At 39.0% G+C, this 20,194-nt stretch overlaps 1 protein-coding gene across 3 annotated transcripts in view; it reads left to right on the forward strand.

Moving 5' to 3' along the window:
• The window catches only part of BICC1 (BicC family RNA binding protein 1), a 300,393-nt gene that overhangs the window by 86,405 nt on the left and 193,794 nt on the right, over positions 1-20,194 (forward strand). For all 3 annotated transcript variants that reach the window (XM_029200883.1, XM_029200882.1, XM_029200881.1), the window contains exon 2: positions 16,223-16,269. In XM_029200883.1, the coding sequence (XP_029056716.1) occupies positions 16,223-16,269 (47 nt within the window). The remainder of the gene's footprint in view (positions 1-16,222; positions 16,270-20,194) is intronic.

Below are 20,194 nucleotides of genomic sequence, written 5' to 3' on the forward strand. Positions count from 1 at the left end.
TACAAGATTCTTTTACAAAATTTTACAAGATTCAATTACAAAATTTTACAAGATTCAATTACAAAAAAATATTGTAAACATTTTTCTTTTAAAAATAGTATCCCATTTTTTGGAATGCGGTAGTTTTTCTTCTCCTTATAATACTGTAGGTTTAAAAAAATCCCCCTTCTCCTTCCTCTGTCTTCCCCTGTTCCCTACCCTGTCCTTCCTTACTGTCACCTCGTCCTTCGTCTTTCTCTTCCTCCCCACATCCTCCTTCCCTGTTCTCCTTTCCTCCTCTCCTCCTCTCCCCCTTTCTCCATCCTCCTCTTCTTTTTCCTTCTTCTCCTTCCCCTTCATCTCCTCTTCCCCCTCCTCCTTCTGTCATTTTGTTTTGCTCTTGTTCATATTTTCGAGTGAGGCACTAAAACATTTTGCATTGGTGGGATTTGTTGACTGGTGGTCCTTGCGAACTGGGGAGTGACCTTGTACGCTGATATACATTTCAAGGTAAATAACTGCTCTATGGCCGTCTTATCACAGTGCAGTCCCCACCACGTAGAGCAGTACCTCAGCTAAGGTCCTGAATTAGAATATCATGCATTAGAACCACACTTGTGGAGCACCTAGGAGGAAATTCTAACCCTAAATAGGAACGGTTTTCATGGCAGTGCATGGTCCTTGAGTAAGTCTAAGTCACTGACAGTATAGAAAGGAGAAGAGGCATAGATATGCACTATTTAGATCATTTACTGAAAAAAAGAACATTTGAAAAAGAAACACCCTTACCAGTATTGCTCAGCTAAGGGTCTTGGCGTTAATGGGTAGGACACTTCTTTATCGAGCTGGATTCTTTGTGACTACCCTGGATGGATGCTAAATGTCTGCACCAGTGCCCCATCCTGTGACGACAGAAAACACCCACGTATTTCCGAATGCGCCTCTGAGGAGTGGTGCTTCCTCAGGAGCATCACTGTGAGCTGACTTAAGGAATTCCTGCCCCCAGTCACTGCTGTCCTTCCTCTCTGCTGTCCTGCACCTACAGCTCCTTTTAGTAAGAGGGGCTATTTTAAGTGCTCTGAGGCACATAAAAGGGAAACTAAAGTTTTTGACAGACATGGGTATTCACAGCATTCTCCCTGACCAGATTTTACTTTCCACATCTCCCCACGTCTCAGTCCTTTCCCATGTTAAGCAGTCAGCTCAGAAGCTCCCTACCATGTCCATACTTTGAATTCCTGTTACCTGTGACTCCCATATGATGTTCAACCTTTCAGAGTCTTGTCATGTTAAATTACTAACTTCAAAGAACTTACAGGTAAGACCATAAGTTCTTTGAGGTCAAAGTTGCAGGTTTCCATTTATTAAATTCTTATAGAGTGCCTATTTGCATTTTTGGAGGTGAAAATAGAGCCTTTGGGAGGCTCAATCACTTGGAGTTATACTGCTAGTCAGTGGCAAACCTAGAGGTGAACCTAGTTTTCTCTGACTCCACAGCGTTGATCTCCTCTTTATATGCCTCAGGTGCTAAATAAGTATTGTTTAAATGAATCAGTAAATGAGTCTTTCAGCGTTAAGATGAATTGGAGTAGCCCTGATGTAAGGAAGCACATCTTTGCCTCCTCCCACCCCTGCACCCATTTTGGTGGAGGAGAATAGCAAACAGATTGCCCTGTATCCGATTTCTGCACATAACCTGAACTTTAAACATGCCTGGAACACATTTGGTTCTGATTTAAAACAAGTTGGCTTGCTCCATTGCCATGTTATTACAAACACAAAAGAAATATAAACGTCATTCTGTTAAATAACCATCCACATAAACTCTTAAATAGTTTTGGGTTGGGCCAAAGCTGGATATTAAGGAAATGGTTATTAATGTTACATATTTTATTCAAGCTACTCTAATTCCTTAACCCTCCCAGCACCCCCACAAACACCAGGCAACCTTTTTCTTTTTCCCTCAAAATGTTCCCAGGGGTTTAAGACAGATACAGCTTGGATTTCAAGCTGCTGACTCCTTCTCTTTGGAAGTATTCCTTGTTTTTGGTCCTTCGGACCTGTCACTATGCTCTCTACTTGAATCTTTGCAACCGCCTTTGGGTAGTAGCAAAGTTATTATCCCCTATAGTAACACAGTGACATGGAAATGTAATGCGAACCACAGTGTAATTTAAAATCTTACAACCACACGAGAAAGAAACAAAACAGGTGAGGTTAATTTTAATATAGTTTTCTTTAATCCAATATATGAAAATGGTATCATTTCAACATATAATCAAAAATTATTAATGAGGTTTTACTTTCTTTTGTACTGTCTTTGAAATCCACTGTGTTTATTCTTTCAGCACATCTGGTTCAGACTAGCCATATTTCAAGCACTCAGTAGCCACAGCAGCCATTGGTTATCATTTTAGACAGCACAGCTCAATGGTAAGATCCATAAGCTATATAAAGGTCAGGAATATCCTTTAGCTTTTCATAAAGCTAGAAGAGTGTTGCTTTAAATAAAAAACTAATATTATGTAAAAACTCCAAAGTTGTCAAATAGTGTTTGTGACCACAGGCCAAACTAAATGGTGCTTCAGCGGTTGCTTATGTATGAAGAAATAGGGTGTGAACACAAGACATTTGACACGACCAAAGTTTCTGTTAATCAGTTGGACTCAAAGTCCATGGATGTATGTCAGGGTCATTAGCCCACAAGGAAGTCTTCATTGCAGGCCAATAAATTTGAAGTCTGAATAAACTCTTAGCCAGAGTTTCTTGAAGAGTTCAAGTTAGCTTGAAGCAATGAATAATGTAATTTAGATGTTCTCAGATTTTGGTGAATATTTGTTTTCTTACGTTTGACAGCAACAGATGCTTTCTGAAACTATATAGCCTGTAGATTACAGAACGCTGGCCTTGCTCCAGCCTCCTGCTGTGCCCTGAGTGTGGCAGGGCCACCACCAGCTTAGATTGTCCCCAGCACTGGAATATTAGCAGAGGTTTATTGCACTGAGAGATTTAACGTGGAAAAAAAAAATCCCCTGAAATCTGAATTTTGAGACGTGTAGTCTGGCTAGGACTTAATTGTTAGAGTTAGCAGGTAGAAACTTTAAAGAGGCAGCAGTGGCCCTCATTGTTAGAAGAGATCAGGACTCCTCTCCTCACCCCATCATTATCTATGTCATTTCTATTAGTTCTGTTGAAAATTTGATGGGAAATGAAAAAAAAAAAAAAAGCCTCAGTGGATGTCTTGGATTTTTGGTGTAAGTGGCTCATGCTCTTAGCTCAAATTATCATCGATGATCCATCTCTTTTCTTTCAAACTCGTAGCCATTGAGCCCTTTTAGAATGTGGTAAATCTAAATATAACATAGAAATATAATAGGTGTTATCCTTTTTATTTCATGTTTTATTTGATGTGACCTTTCAGTAAAAATGGCCTTCTTTTAATGTATAATTTATGTATAACGAGAACTATATAGTAAAAATGTTCTCCTTTTGATTCATGCATTTTAGAGAGCATCTCTTTCTGTCTTTTGGCTAGCTATGAAATTTGGATGTGACTCACAGAGGTTTTCCAAATATTGGATTGTTTAGTGTTTTCAGCTATGAAGTTTTCTCTTTCTTTCTCTCTTTCTTTCTCTCTCTTTCCTTCCTTCTCTCTCTCTCTGTTTCTTTCTGTCTTGGCATTCCATCCACTTTTTAAATTATATTTAATTTTTATTGGAGTGGAGTTGATGTACAATGTTTTGTTAGTCTCAGGTGTACAGCACAGTGAATCAGCCATACATATACATATACATATACAGTATCCATCCCTTTCCAGACTCCCCGCCCCCCAATATAGGCCATCACAAGGCACCGAGTAGAGTTCCCTGTGCTATACAGTAGTAGGTCCCCCTCAGCCATCCATTCTGTATATAGTAGTGTGTACACGCCAATCGCAATCTTCCAATTTATCCGTCCCCGCCCCTCTACCCCCTGGTAGCCATAAGTTTGCTCTCCACATCCGTAACTCTATCAGCTGTGAAATTTCTTACTCTAGGCATTAAGTTGTTAAAACTTCTTTACTCAGAGTTAGTTGCACATAATCAGAATTTCAATCTAGATAGTGCGAGGTTGATTAAGGCGTATGATGTTCAACACTGGGCATGATTTTATGGACTGTTATCTGTCTCTGCTGTTACATTAGTGATTTGTCTCCTTTGGTACCTTATGTCTGCATTTGACCTTTAGACTTTTGCCAGATTGCCTTACACTGTGGGCTGAAAATGAGGCTGTGACAAACCAGTAATGGTAAAAACTTGGTTCATTCTCAAATAGGCAGAAGTATTTCAAATGATTTTTTTTTTTTTTTTGGCGGTATGCGGGCCTCTCACTGTTGTGGCCTCTCCCGTTGCGGAGCACAGGCTCCGGACGCGCAGGCTCAGCGGCCATGGCTCACGGGCCCAGCCGCTCCGCGGCATGTGGGATCTTCCCAGACCGGGGCACGAACCCGTGTCCCCTGCATTGGCAGGCGGACTCACAACCACTGCGCCACCAGGGAAGCCCTCAAATGATTTTAACTGATTTTTTTTTCCTAATTGGAGGCTATTAAAAGCTATTTATTCAAACTATTTAAAGGCATTCTGAAAAATGCAGGGCTTCGCTGGTGGCACAGTGGTTGAGCATCTGCCTGCCAATGCAGGGGATATAGTTTCGAGCCCTGGTCCGGGAAGATCCCACATGCCGCGGAGCAGCTAAGCCCATGCGCCACAACTACTGAGCCTGCACGCTAGAGCCCACAAGCCACAACTGCTGAGCACGTGTGCCACAACTACTGAAGCCTGTGCACCACAACTACTGAGCCTGTGCTCTAGAACTCGCAAGTCACAACTACTGAGCCTGCGTGCCCCAGCTACTGAAGCCCACGCACCTAGAGCCTGTGCTCTGTAATGAGAAGCCACCATAGTGAGAAGCCCGCGCACTGCAACGAAGAGTAGCCCCCACTCGCTGCAACTAGAGAAAGCAACGAAGACCCAAAGCAGCCAAAACAAACAAACAAATAAATAAATAAATGAAAAATGCAAAGGAGGAAGCCATAAATGACCCAATAATCCAACCACTCAAATAACACTTGTTAATATTTTTTGTTTATCCTTTAAGTCTTTTTTTCCCCTAGCATTATACATTACATGTATATGCACACATGATACTTCAATACAGAATTGATCATTTTGTACGTCTTATTTTATAGCCCCCTCAAATGTACACAATTTATTGCATTTTTGAACATGGGAATTTTTTTAACTGCAAAAATAAAACAGTATTTAAAGAAAAAATAAGAAGATGAGGAAAACCATCCTTAAATATCCAGCCACTGTTAAGATAAATTTAATTTTTGTCTGTTTCTTGATGTTTCTCTGTAGGCATACGTGATTTTTTTTTTTTCAGGGTGAGTGAATTTGATTTTGTTCTCAGTTGACTCTGGGAAGCAGGTAGGGAGTTTTAGGAATGGTGAGGTCTGAACATCCTCCCACTTCCTGTGATATACAACCTTCAAATGACACTATTTACTACTGGAGTTTAAACTTGGAGATGTTCTTCAGTTGGCTGGAGTATTTAAATGTTTTTAACTGAGAATTGAAGAAACTTTATAAATTGACTTAATGTCCACTATTTCTTCAATCAATTCTCAGAGCTTTGCATGCCAGTCTAGAGTGTTAGATAATGATTGCTGAACACAAGTTTTCTGGGAGTATATAGGAACTGCACGTTCTACATCTTTTGCTGATTCTTCTTTCAGTAGACTTGTAGGGAACTTTACTGAAAACAGTAATATACAAATAAAATATATGGTAAAGCTCTTTTAGCATATGGATTACATCGATACAATAAGTGAATGTTTTAAAAAGTTGTTAGTAAAATATTTTTGCAGGAGAATCAAACTAGCTAAATGGTTACAGTTATCTTTCAGGTGAACTTAAGGTGCAGCAATCTTCTTAGTTGCAAATGTGCTACAGTTGGGTTGTGTGGGAAAAAAAAGGGAGTAATGCCCTGAATCTTCACAGATTTTTTTTTTTTTAGATTCTTATTCTTATTTTTTTTTTACTCATTTGTGAGATATATATTTTAAAGTAATAACTAGAATTATGACTTATAACATTATATCAGAACATATAAGATTTTTAGAAATTTCATGTAATGTCTGAAACATTTATATTAACATATTTCCATACAAATAACCGAAAGAAAGTTTAGTATTAGTTTTTTTTTTGTTTGTTTGTTTTTTATACTGCAGGTTCTTATTAGTCATCAATTTTATACAAATCAGTGTATACATGTCAATCCCAATTGCCCAATTCAGCACACCACCATCCCCACCCCACTGCGGTTTTCCCCCCTTGGTGTCCATACTTTTGTTCTCTGCATCTGTGTCTCAACTTCTGCCCTGCAAACCGGTTCATCTGTACCATTTTTCTAGGTTCCACATACATGCGTTAATATACGATATTTGTTTTTCTCTTTCTGACTTACCTCACTTGGTATGACAGTCTCTAGATCCATCCATGTCTCAACAAATGACTCAATTTCGTTCTTTTTATGGCTGAGTAACATTCCATTGTATATATGTACCACAACTTCTTTATCCATTTGTCTGTTGATGGGCATTTAGGTTGCTTCCATGACCTGGCTATTGTAAATAGTGCTGAAATGAACACTGGGGTGCATGTGTCTTTTTGAATTAAGATTTTCTCTGGGTATGTGCCCAGTAGTGGGATTGCTGGGTCATATGGTAGTTCTATTTTTAGTTTTTAAGGAGCCTCCATACTGTTCTCCATAGTGGCTGTATCAATTTACATTCCCACCAACAGTGCAAGAGGGTTCCCTTTTTTCCGCACCTTCACCAGCATTTGTTGTTTGTAGATTTTCTGATGATGCCCATTCTAACTGGTGTGAGGTGATACCTCATTGTAGTTTTGATTTGCATTTCTCTAATAATTAGTGATGTTGAGCAGCTTTTCATGTGCTTCTTGGCCATCTTTATGTCTTCTTTGGAGAAATGTCTATTTAGGTCTTCTGCCCATTTTTGGATTGGGTTGTTTGTTTCTTTAATATTGAGCTGCATGAGAAAGCAACGAAGACCCAAAGCAGCCAAAAACAAAACAAGCAAACAAACAAATAGATAAATAATGTTTATATATTTTAGAGATTAATCCTTTGTCCGTTGATTCGTTTGCAAATATTTTCTCCCATTCTGAGGGTTGTCTTTTTGTCTTGTTTATGGTTTCCTTTGCTGTGCAAAAGCTTTGAAGTTTCATTAGGTCCCATTTGTTTATTTTTGTTTTTATTTCCATTATTCTAGGAGGTGGATCAGAAAAGATCTTGCTGTGATTTATGTCAAAGAGTGTTCTTCCTATGTTTTCCTCTAAGAGTTTTATAGTGTCCAGTCTTACATTTAGGTATCGAATCCATTTTGAGTTTATTTTTGTGTATGGTGTTAGGGAGTGTTCTAATTTCATTCTTTTACATGTAGCTGTCCAGTTTTCCCAGCACTACTTATTGAAGGGACTGTCTTTTCTCCATTGTGTATCTTTGCCTCCTTTGTCATAGATTAGTTGACCATAGGTGCATGGGTTTATCTCTGGGCTTTCTATCTTGTTCCATTGATCTATGTTTACGTTTTTGTGCCAGTACCATATTGTCTTGATGAATGTAGCTTTGTAGTATAGTCTGAAGTCAGGGAGTCTGTTTCCTCCCGCTCCGTTTTTTTCCCTCAAGACTGCTTTGGCTATTCGGGGTCTTTTGTGTCTCCATACAAATTTTAAGATGATTTGTTCTAGTTCTGTAAAAAATGCCATTGGTAATTTGATAGGGATTGCATTGAATCTGTAGATTGCTTTGGGTAGTATAGTAATTTTCACAGTATTGATTCTTCCAATCCAAGAACATGGTATATCTCTCCAACTGTTTCTTTCATCTTTAATTTCTTTCATCAGTGTCTTATAGTTTTCTGCATACAGGTCTTTTGTCTCCCTAGGTAGGTTTATTCCTAGGTATTTTTTATTCTTTTTGTTGCAGTGGTAAATGGGAGTGTTTCCTTAATTTCTCTTTCAGATTTGTCATCATTAATGTATAGGAATGCAAGAGATTTCTGGGCATTAATTTTGTATCCTGCAACTTTACCAAATTCATTGATTAGCTCTAGTAGTTTTCTGGTGGCATTTTTAGGATTCTCTATGTATAGTATCATGTCATCTGCAAACAGTGACGGTTTTCCTTCTTCTTTTCCAATTTGTATTCCTTTTATTTCTTTTTCGTCTCTGATTGCCATGGCTAGGACTTCCAAAACTATGTTGAATAATAGTGGTGAGAGTGGACATCCTTGTCTCGTTCCTGATCTTAGAGGAAATGCTTTCAGTTTTTCACCATTGAGAATGATGTTTGCTGTGGGTTTGTCATATATGGCCTTTATTATGTTGAGGTAGGTTCCCTCTATGCCCACTTTCTGGAGAGTTTTTATCATAAATGGGTGTTGAATTTTGTCAAAAGCTTTCTCTGCATCTACTGAGATGATCATACGGTTTTTATTCTTCAGTTTGTTAATATGGTGTATCACATTGATTGATTTGCATATATTGAAGAATCCTTGCATCCCTGGGATAAATCCCACTTGATCGTGGTGTATGATCCTTTTGATGTGTTGTTGGATTCTGTTTGCTAGTATTTTGTTGAGGATTTTTTGCATCTATATTCATTAGTGATATTGGTCTGTAATTTTCTTTTTTTTTGTAGTATCTTTGTCTGGTTTTGGTATCAGGGTGATGGTGGCCTCATAGAATGAGTTTGGGAGTGTTCCTTTTCTGCAGTTTTTTGGAAGAGTTTGAGAAGGATGGGTGTTAGCTCTTCTCTAAATGTTTGATAGAATTCACCTGTGAAGCCATCTGGTCCTGGACTTTTGTTTGTTGGAAGATTTTTAATCACAGTTTCAATTTCATTACTTGCGATTGGTCTGTTCATATTTTCTATTTCTTCCTGGTTCAGTCTTGGAAGGTTATACCTTTCTAAGAATTTGTCCATTTCTTCCAGGTTGTCCATTTTATTGGCATAGAGTTGCTTGTAGCAGTCTCTTAGGATGCTTTGTATTTCTGCGGTGTCTGTTGTAACGTCTTTTTCATTTCTAATTTTATTGATTTGAGTCCTCTCCCTCTTTTTCTTGATGAGTCTGGCTAATGGTTTATCAATTTTGTTTATCTTCTCAAAGAACCAACTTTTAGTTTTATTGATCTTTGATATTGTTTTCTTTGTTTCTATTTCATTTATTTCTGCTCTGATCTTTATGATTTCTTTTCTTCTGCTAACTTTGGGTTTTGTTTGTTTTTCTTTCTCTAGTTCCTTTAGGTGTAAGGTTAGATTGTTTATTTGAGATTTTTCTTGTTTCTTGAGGTAGGCTTGTGTAGCTGTAAACTTCCCTCTTAGAACTGCTTTTTCTGCATCCCATAGGTTTTGGATCATCGTGTTTGCATTGTCATTTGTCTCTAGGTATTTTTTGATTTCCTCTTTGATTTCTTCAGTGTTCTCTTGGTTATTTAGTAACGTATTGTTTAGCCTACATGTGTTTGTGTTTTTTACAGTTTTTTCCCTATAATTCATTTCTAATCTTATAGCATTATGGTCAGAAAAGATGCTTTATATGATTTCAGTTTTCTTAAATTTACTGAGGCTTGATTTGTGACCCAAGATGTGATCTATCCTGGAGAATGTTCAGTGCACACTTGAGAAGAAAGTGTAATCTGCTCTTTTTGGATGGAACGTCCTATAAATATCCATTAAATCTCTCTGGTCTATTGTGTCATTTAAAGCTTGTGTTTCCTTATTAATTTTCTGTTTGGATGATCTGCCCATTGGTGTAAGTGAGGTGTTAAAGTCCTCCACTATTATTGTGTTACTGTCGATTTCCTCTTTTATAGCTGTTAGCAGTTGCCTTACGTATTGAGGTGCTCCTATGTTGGGTGCATATATATTTATAATTGTTATATCTTCTTCTTGGGTTGATCCCTTGATCATTATGTAGTGTCCTTCCTTGTCTCTTGTAACATTCTTTATTTTAAAGTCTATTTTATTGGATATGAGTATAGCTACTCCAGCTTTCTTTTGATTTCCATTTGCATGGAGTATCTTTTTCCATCCCCTCACTTTCAGTCTGTATGTGTCCCTGGGTCTGAAGTGGGTCTCTTGTAGACAGCATATATATGGGTCTTGTTTTTGTATCCATTCAGCAAGCCTGTGTCTTTTGGTTGGAGCATTTAAGCCATTCAGGTTTAAGGTAATTATCGATATGTATGTTCCTATGACCATTTTCTTAAGTTTTTTAGGTTTGTTTTTGTAGGTCCTTTTCTTCTCTTGTGTTTCCCACTTAGAGAAGTTCCTTTAGCATTTGTTGTAGAGCTGGTTTGGTGGTGCTGAATTCTCTTAGCTTTTGCTTCTCTGTAAAGCTTTTGATTTCTCCATCGAATCTGAATGAGATCCTTGCCGGGTAGAGTAATCTTGGTTGTAGGTTCTTCCCTTTCATCACTTTAAGTATATCATGCCACTCCCTTCTGGCTTGTAGAGTTTCTGCTGAGAAGTCAGCTGTTAACCTTATGGGAGTTCCCTTGTATGTTGTTTGCTGTTTTTCCCTTGCTGCTTTCAATAATTTTTCTTTGTCTTTAATTTTTGCCAATTTGCTTACTATGTATCTCGACCTGTTTCTCCTTGGGTTTATCTTGTATGGGACTCGCTGCGCTTCCTGGACTTGGGTGGCTATGTCCTTTCCCATGTTAGGGAAGTTTTCAACTATAATCTCTTCAAATATTTTCTCTGGTCCTTTCTCTCTCTCTTTCCTTCTGGGACCCCTATAGTGCGAATGTTGTTGAGTTTAATGTTGTCCCAGAGGTCTCTTAGGCTGTGTTCATTTCTTTTCTTTCTTTTTTCTTTAGTCTGTTCCGCAGCAGTGAATTCCACCATTCTGTCTTCCAGGTCACTTATACGTTCTTCTGCCTCAGTTATTCTGCTATTGATTCCTTCTAGTGTAGTTTTCATGTCAGTTATTGTATTGTTCATCTCTGTTCTTTAATTCTTCTAGGTCTTTGTTAAACATTTCTTGCATCTTCTCAATCTTTGCCTCCATTCTTTTTCCGAGGTCCTGGATCATCTTCACTATCATTATTCTGAATTCTTTTTCTGGAAGGTTGCCTATCTGCACTTCATTTAGTTGTTTTTCTGGGATTTTATCTTGTTCCTTCATCTGGTATATAGCCCTCTGCCTTTTCATCTTGTCTATCTTTCTGTGAATGTGGTTTTTGTTCCACAGGCTGCAGGATTGTAGTTCTTCTTGCTTCTGCTGTCTGCCCTCTCCAGTTCTCTTTTTATTAACTCTCCTCCAAAATCATTTCATCTAATTTAATCCTGGGTAGTCTTCCTGTTCCTCTCCTGCTCTCCTGACCTGTTCTGTCCAAAATACTGGCCATAAGTCACCTGTGCACCTGCTGGTCTTGGTGGGTCTCCTGGGGAGGCAGGGGGCAGCTTTTTTCTTTCCTCAGTGCTTCGTCTAGTTTCAGTTGCTCACAGGGTGCTACGTGCAGAGGCCTCGCCTCCAGCGCTTCAGACCAGAGCTCCTCTTGCAAAACGGCTGCACCCCACACTGAAGTTCAAGATGGCCTCTTCACAGATTTGAAGAGTTATTTCTCAATTAGTTTGTGTAATTTGAATTTGGTTTTTGTCTTGGTCAAATTCCACAAGGGTGAAAAAAACCCATTGCTTTTCAAAGGAATGTTTAAAGATATTCCATACTATATTTTAAATATGAAATACATAGCTCTTGTGTTTTTAGATTTGGCTGTGTAAAGAAAGCATCAGATGTTATGGAAAAGCATTTCATAATGAATTTAAAGAAGTTTCCATTTGCCCTGCGAAGAACTGAAAATCGAGCTTTTTTCCCCCATCTTTAATTCAGTAATTAACTAGACTTTCCCTGTAGTTTGGGAGACTGTAATAGTTTACACCTGTTTCAACTTTTGCTGTTTTTATTGGCCATGGGTTTTGCCATCCCATATTTCTTATGAAGCAAAAATATGAAATAAAATAGGGTAAAGCATTGGAGAAATTATAATAAACATAAAAAATGAATTGTTCAGCTTAAAATATGAAATGCTTTACCTGCACAATCCATGAAGCCATGTTTCAGTAGTATTGAAGTAATTTATTCCTGGAGTTCTGTGTCATGAAAATAAAGACAGTTGCTTTCATTGGCAGGAATAATCCAGGGTTTTTACAATCAAACAATTAACTTTTGGAACATCAGGCAGAAGTCATGTTGTAAAGACAGTTAGAAAAAGCCTGCTAAATCGTTATGTGTGTGTTTATGTTACTGTGAGTAAAAAAGATGAGGGTGTATCAGTGTATAAGAATGAAGGCTCGATAGAACTGTTCTACCACAGAATACAATCAGACTTCAAAGGTCAGGGAATGCCATGACATCAAGTATGGGTTGGCTGATTCCACAGGTGATGTTTCCCCCTCCAAACATAATAAAAAGAAAACCATTGGGTCAAGAAATTACCATACCTCCTATTTTTTCTTGCAATCCAACTCTCAAATGGTCTCCCTGGTAGCACGCTTTCTTCTTTAGTCGTAACAGTAGCTACCCAGCTCTAGTGTTGAGTTAAGAGTAAAATGACTAGCTCTTTAGTGCATTGTCCAGAATAAGAATAGCTAAATTAAATTTCTAATACGTTTAATTTGGATAGAGTTGTGAATGTGGAAAGATCTTAGGGAAAGTTGTTTCTAGAACCGAATTTTAATTCTGTCTTGATCTCACTCGTTGGGTGGCTTTGAATATATTGGCCAAGGTTGTAAGTTGAATGAAGGTCTATATTGCCTATTTTGAGTCACCAGCGTGGGACTTAAATATTTGTGGAATGAAAGTGAACTTCTCTTTCTTTTCTGGGTCTGTAGAATGAACATCTTATATTCCTAAGTTTATACTGAGAAAGAGATACTCCACAAACCTCCTCCCTCCCAGTCTCTCACTACTTCAAGCGTAGTTGATATTTTAATACTGAGGAATTTAGAGTAAGTTTGAGAATGGAACTCTCAAATTTGAGCTCAGAAGGATCCTTCTTGGGGAGGGCAGATAATACTTCTGGTGAAATGTTGCTCTCCCTTGATTGGCTTCTGTGGCCTTGGTAGCTTTGTTTGGGTGGAGTCAGTAAAAGCTGTGCAGGAGACCCAGCAACCTGGGAATGAGGTAAGCCTGCTCCCAGCAAGGACTGATGACAGACTCACCACGGTTTGCACTGGAGACAGTGGCTACCCAAGAGTCCCACCAGAGGCTTTTACCAGGTCTTTGTGGGCTTGGGAAATGGACATGTCTCAGGATTTAGGGGAAAATCAGGCTCAGATTTTGAGTTTCTTGTGCATAAACATTTGGAATGAAAAAAGCCAGAGATTTTTGGTGTCAACGAGTGTGCCATCTCTGGCTCCCTCCCTCCTGTTCCCCCTCAGATGATAAGGTTGCTAAAGGTACAGGTTTCCGGTTAAGTTTTAGATGTTTTTCTGGGAACATAATTATAATTTGGGTCCAACTAAGGAAGTTCCCCCCGTTTTGTTCATCCAGGGATTGAAAGGCCATTCTATGAAGTCTGTTTAGCTGGTCTTGGCATGAAGGGGCATTTCAAGGTTGTGACATAATGCGTTTGTCATGAGCAAAATAAGTGTCTAAAGGAAGTTTCTGTAATAAAACGTTAATTGTATTATGAAATTTAAACTGATGAATTTTAATTTGTGAAGAGGTTCCCTGCGGGTGAAAGGGGTGTTTTTCTGCCTTGCTTGATAGGCCTTTGAAAATACCTTTGATTCTAAAATTTCTTTTTAAAGAAGAGTTCCCTCGATGTCACTAGAATTTTTTTTTCCAATCTTTGTGCCCTAGTATGCAATTTTCATTGCCAAGCAATTGTGTCATCGGGCAGGGGTGCCTTTAAGCTATTTTTGGCTTTAGAGATAAAGCCAGCCCAAGAGGTAGCTGAGTTGAAGTGCCCCCAAGGCATTTGTGTCATTAGGTTAGGGTGCCGACCTTTTATCTTCCTGGCCCCTCTGGCTAGGACCAACCAAGTTTGCCAGTTTATTTAGAAAGAGTGAGCTTTGTGTATTTTGTTGTTGTTCGAAATTGCTTTTTATGTTCTTTCAAAAGCTTTACTTTTGGTATATTTCTGAGTTGGAGTGAAAATCATAAGTTGTAGAGTTAACTACAAAGAATCTGTCTGTGGAAGTGTGTGACTCAAATGCTCACATTGGTTCCTGTGCTTTAGTTCATGCTGTTGATGATGTGGTTATTGTGCAAAGAGTACAGTTAAAATGGTATTGGAATTGTGCGTTCGTTTCCTTTTGCTGCTGTAACAAATCACAAGTATAGTGGCTTACAGCAACATAAATTTATTTTGTTACTCTTCTGGAGGTCAGAAGTCAGAAATGTGTTTCATTGGGCTACACCAAGGTGTTGGCAGGGCTGCACTTCCCCCAAAGACTGTAGGGGAGAATCCATTTCCTTGCCTTTGCCAGCTTCTGGAGGGCGCCTATATTTCTTGGCTTGTGACCCCTTTGTCCACCTTCAAAGTCAGCAGTGTAGCATCTCTGTATCTTTTAATGCTCTGACCCTCTCCTTTTGCCATCACATGTCCTTCTTTCTCCCTCTGCTTCTGTTGTCACGTTGCCTCCTTGGGCTCTGACCTTCATGCTCCCTTCTTAAAAGGGCCCCTTGTGATTACAGTGGGTCCACCTGAATAATTCAGGATACACTTCCCACTGCCAGACCCTTGATTTAATCACACCTGCAAAATGCCTTCTGCATATGTAAGGTAATATATTCACAGGTTCCAGGGATGAGAACGAGACATCATTGAGGGGCTATTTAGCTGCCACATATTAGAATACAGTTTTTAATTTATTATTTCTTTCTAGCTCTTGTTTTCATACCTTTCCCCAAACTCTCCTTGGAAATCACAGAAACATGTACTCTGCTCTGTTTTTTAAATGAAAACATGTCAATAAAAATACACGTTTTTACAAAATTATAGAAGATATCTTACATTTAACTGTGAAATTAAAGTTGGTGACAAAAGAATTTAGACGTTAATACTTACTACTTTTTGAGGGCAGAGAGGATTTCTTTGAATTTTGAATTCTCTACTTAACGGAATGTCTGCCACACTTACTGGGTCTTTAATAATTTTAGCAAGTGCCCTTGTTACACACACACACACAAACACACACACACACACACTCGTGCACCTACAGGCAGGCCCGTTGACGGTATCGCCCACTAGGTGTTTGGGGTACCACAGTCTTCTGGGTTTCAATTTCCAGAAGTTCTTGATCCTGCTTGTTTCTCTGTCCTGGGCAGGGAGGGAACTCTTCCACCCTGTGCCTGAATCTGAGACCTGGTATTTGCCTTCTGAAAGGTGCAATTTGATGCTATTGCAAGCAAGATGCCCTTAGCTCTTTGTTCCTGTCTCTCCACAGATTAAAAAGAAAATGTTCACAGAACCGTAAAACTTTTGCACGTAAAGAACTGGATTTGTCCTTTATTTACAGGCTACCATTCAGATATGAAAACGATTGTTCAAATGCAATGACCTTCACATTAATCTCAGGTGAAATTTTGTCGTCTGGGACCTTCACCAAGACTTTTTAACTCCCTTGTTGTTTTGTCTCTCTCTTTGTAAATGTGAATAAAGAAGTGAGTTAAAGTGTAGTGTGTGATGCCAGCTGAAATCCAAGTAGATTATACAGTCATTGCAAAGCATAAAACTGAAATTGCTCTGAGTAGGCCTTGTCAGATGAGCCATCACTTGAAAAGGCAACCTCACGCATGGGACTGATTATAGACAGGAGGTGCTCACAGCACTACAGCTGATTCTACTGGTAGTTGCATTTGTTCATGTATGTAGTTCCTTGACTATGAGAAAACAAGATTACTTTCATCTAAGACTTGTGAGGCTTTCAGACAAGAAAATGGAGTGTGAAGTTATCTAAAGATGTCTGATTGATTGGATTAGTATTTTATTCTGTATCCATTTTGCATTACAGATGAGGCCTACCGACAGGCACTGAGCTTTAGGGAAACAAGGCTGGTACCTTGTTTACCTTTATATTCTCATACCTGATACTCGAGAGTTTTTTGAATACATAGATTGAAAAATGAAACTATTTTAAATGTATACATTTTTATTTACAGCTGCTGCTGAAGGAAAAGGCAAAAGTGGGGAAGACTTTTTTCAGAAGGTAAGTCACTTTTTACTTGTGCCTTGGCGATAATTAAGGAGAAATGTACCTGTCTCAGCAGCTACACTAGAAGCCCCTGAAAGCGCCCCTTCCATAGGAAGGAGAGTAGGTTTTGATAAGATAGCTGGAGATGCTTGGGGCAAGGAAAGGGTGGTAGGCTGTTTGGGACAAGGAAAGGGTGGTAGGCTGTTTGGGACGTAACCATTCAAAGGCGGCTCCTTCTAGGCAAATTTAATGAAGTTTTCCCTTGGAGGCAAGGAGGCAGTGAGGGCTGCCAGATCTGCTGCCCAGATTATCTTCTTTGCCGCCTGTTTCCTCCTTCCCCAAACACATACCTGACCTGGGGGGCTGGAGAGAAGGAGTCCCTCACAGCTTCTTCATTTCTGGTAAGCCTGACCATGGGCGAGGTAATAAAATTGTCAAAAGATGCACCATTTAGACCGCTTGCTCGCAATTGGTAACCAAGTCCATTCTGTCCCCGGCTGCCCTCCGTAAGTTCTGACCTTCAGTGAAGCCAGCCTGGTCAGTCATAGAGGGAAATAGGAACTGATGGAAAATGATTTGAGATAGTGTGGAGAGCAGTTGATGAATTCTGGTGGTTAGCTCTATTTGAAAATAAGTGTTTTATGTAAGGGAAGATGCCTGTCTTTTCAAAGAAATTGACTCGAGTCCCCCTTCTTCTTTCTTTTGTTCAGTTGAATTTATTTGTGTGTTTGTTGTTGGTTTCCAGAAGGCATGTGTGTAGGAAGAAATAACACAGTTTGTCCCAGGGTGAAATACAGCAGCAACTACGGATGAGGTTAAATATCACTGTAGAGGGTCATCAGACTTTTGGAAAACACCTGTGTGACCAGATGTGGCTTTTACAGCCCTCCTCATTCTCTTGTCTTCTGTGTGAGCTGCACTTTTTTTTGGTCAACTTCATCATTCATCCTCTTCCAAGGATATTGAAAGCGAATATTTTCAGAGCTGATACTGGCATTGCCATTTCTTCATTCTGAAAATATTTGTTTACCACCTGCTGTGTTGTGCAACGCACTGGAAAGACCAAAATGAGCAAGGTGTAGTCCCTGCCCTAAAGGAATTAGTCTGGTGTTTGATGATAAAGCCACATAAATAGCAGGAAAGTCTGGGCTGTACAGGATTAAGCACTTGACTGGGACTTGAGGAGATTCAAAAGGACTTGTTGAGGTCTTTAGAAGAGTAGAAATTAGCCAAGTGGAGGTAGGCTTGGGTGGGTGGGAAGGGCATTCTAGGTGAAGAAACAGAATGGAAAAAGGCTCAGATGTGGAAGCATTCACACAGCATTCATACTTCAAACATTTGGCTGGCATATGACATCGGAGAGTTCATAGTGCAAGGTGAGGTGTACTATCCTATATGATGAGCTACCTTCTTTGTTTGGGCGGCCTTTCTTAAAGGGATTTAAATTTAAAAAATTTAAAACTGCTGTGCTGGCCAAATAGAATGTGCCAGACCACAGTTTTCTACCCCTGCTCTTTAGGCTCATGCTGTTGAAGTTTATGTACTATGTCTGAATCTGCCTTCCTTGGCATTGTCTGACGTCGGTTCATGTCCAACTTGTACTCAATACTTGGGCAATTCAGAATACTCTGCTTTTAGCTGGGGCAGTCTTGCCACAAGGGGAAGAAAAGAGAAGACAAATAGCAGAAATCGCAGATTTGCCTTGGGTTGGCTGTGGTGGCACAAATAGATGCAACCTATGGAAGGATTTTTGTTTCTTTTTTTTCCTGTTTCTGAGTTCTTCTTTAACTTGCAAAGAGATGTAAAAAGCAGCCTGTTCAGCTTTGTGTGACTCAGACATTTTAAAACCTGAATCGAAACACAGTGTATGTGGTCATAAAGGACCTTCATTCTTAGAAGATTTGCTAATATTTATCACTCTTTGCAGAGCCATATATACATTCCAGCAGTTTAAATGGAAACACATGTTTGAATCCAGGAACATGTGTGCATCCCACAAACTGTGAGTTGGAATCATAGATTACATTCTTGGTCGCAGGTTAATGAAGCCTCTGACTAAATGGAGTACTTTTTAATCTCCTCATTTTCTTCTTTTGTTCAATAAAGTATCTTCCTGATCGACACGTGTCAATATAAGATTTGGATACTTACCCTGGAAAAAACCCTGCAGCTTACTAAGAGGCAAGCATCCCAAATTTCAGAAAAGTAATTTTCAGTGTTTTGACCAGACAGAAGTAGACATTATGGTCTGTCTCCAGTAGAATGAAGGAGCAGAGAGGTATTGAATTCTCCTCCAGGAACTTTCTTCTAGTCACACATCTTCCATTAAAATTAATGGCATTTGGGGAAACATTTGGGAACAGAAAATAAACCACATTGCTGGTCATTAGCATGTTCGAAAAAATGCTTTTCTTCTCCCAGGGAAATGCAAATATGAAGGTTCTATATGCTTATTATTAGAATATATTTTGGTTTTTTACTCTGGAGTGTGTATCACAAACCAAAATTAGAATCTCTCTTTGAGCTGAGTTTAAAATTTGACTATCCTGACTTTAAAAATATCTAAGTCTGGAAGGATACCTCCTGGATTCATACTGCCTCTCCCTAAGGAGAGGATTGGAAGAGGAGGATGAGACTTGTATATGTTACTTTGGTTTTTTTGGACCATCAAAATATATGTAAAATCACTACTGGGATCATCAAATGTATTGTCTCAAATTTGGAGCTATGATTTGCAGTTGTTCAGTTTACTGTACGCTTAGACTTCTCCCAGGTGTCACACTTATTGTTTCAGAGATCTCCCTGGTTTTCTGTATACTGTTTTACTGTATGTGTTTAAAATGTTTTATTTCCACTGATATTCTATTAGGGTAAAAGACTAACCTGTTACAACAGATAATGCCAACAATATCGTGCCTTAAAGAACAGTTCTTTAAAATTAGAAGCATCATAAAAATTCGAAAATAGGGAATGGTTGAATAAATTTTGGTGTATTCACATCATGAAATTATATGCAATGTTTAAAAAAAACTAAGTAAATCTTTACCCATTGACACAGAAAGATACTTGCAGTGTATTGCTGAATCAAAAATGTAAATAGTATGATTTCTGTTTTGCAAAATACATATAAAAACAAGATAAAATATAGGTCCGAAATGGTACACATTTCAGATAAATAAAACCGTCAACAGAGATCACACCTTTTTATTTTGTCCTTTCCACATAGTACAATTTTTAAGTAAGTGTGTACATCTTTTGTAAAATTTTTAATGAAACAATAACAAAAAGGAAAAAAAAAGAACAGTTCTTTATTTTACTTTCATGTAACATTCTAAGGAGAATATTCCCGCTTGGTAGGTGGCATTGTCCCATGCTGTCAGTGAGAGACCCAGATTCCTTCTAAGACAGAGACCTGCTGTTCCCTAAGGCACAATCTCATCTGTATGGTTAAAACTGGGTCATCACCATGGCCAGATGGGAGCTGGTGAGAAGGAGGAAGTGTGTGCCGTGGTCTTAAGGCAGGTCAGGTCTGGGTCTGGCATGTGTCAGTTGTTCTCACGTTCTCCTGGAGAAAACTCCTGTATGATGAGGCCTTATGTAACTGCAGTCATAGGGGTGGGAGGAGGAGCATCTGGAGGAAATACTGATTTTGCAAGCGCTCTTTACCAAAAGACAGATTAAGGAAAAATGAATGTGGTCGGAGGGTAATATCTCTGTGTGTTAAGCCTTTGATGCGTTTTGTATTATCTTTTGGGGCTCTTCTAAAAATTTGTACCACAAATTGAGTGGCTTCCACACTAAAAATGGGTTGTCTCACCTTTCTGGAGGCTGAAAGTCCAGGATCAAGGTGTGGACAGGGTTGGTTCTTTCCTAGGGCTGCGAGAGAGAATCTGGTCCACGCGCCTCTCCTGGCTCCTGGGGGTTTGCTTACCGTCTTTGG

This window comes from Monodon monoceros, unplaced genomic scaffold, assembly GCF_005190385.1.
Source record: "Monodon monoceros isolate NGI ecotype Baffin Bay Population unplaced genomic scaffold, NGI_Narwhal_1 Super_Scaffold_4, whole genome shotgun sequence".
Classification (NCBI taxonomy): domain Eukaryota; kingdom Metazoa; phylum Chordata; class Mammalia; order Artiodactyla; family Monodontidae; genus Monodon; species Monodon monoceros.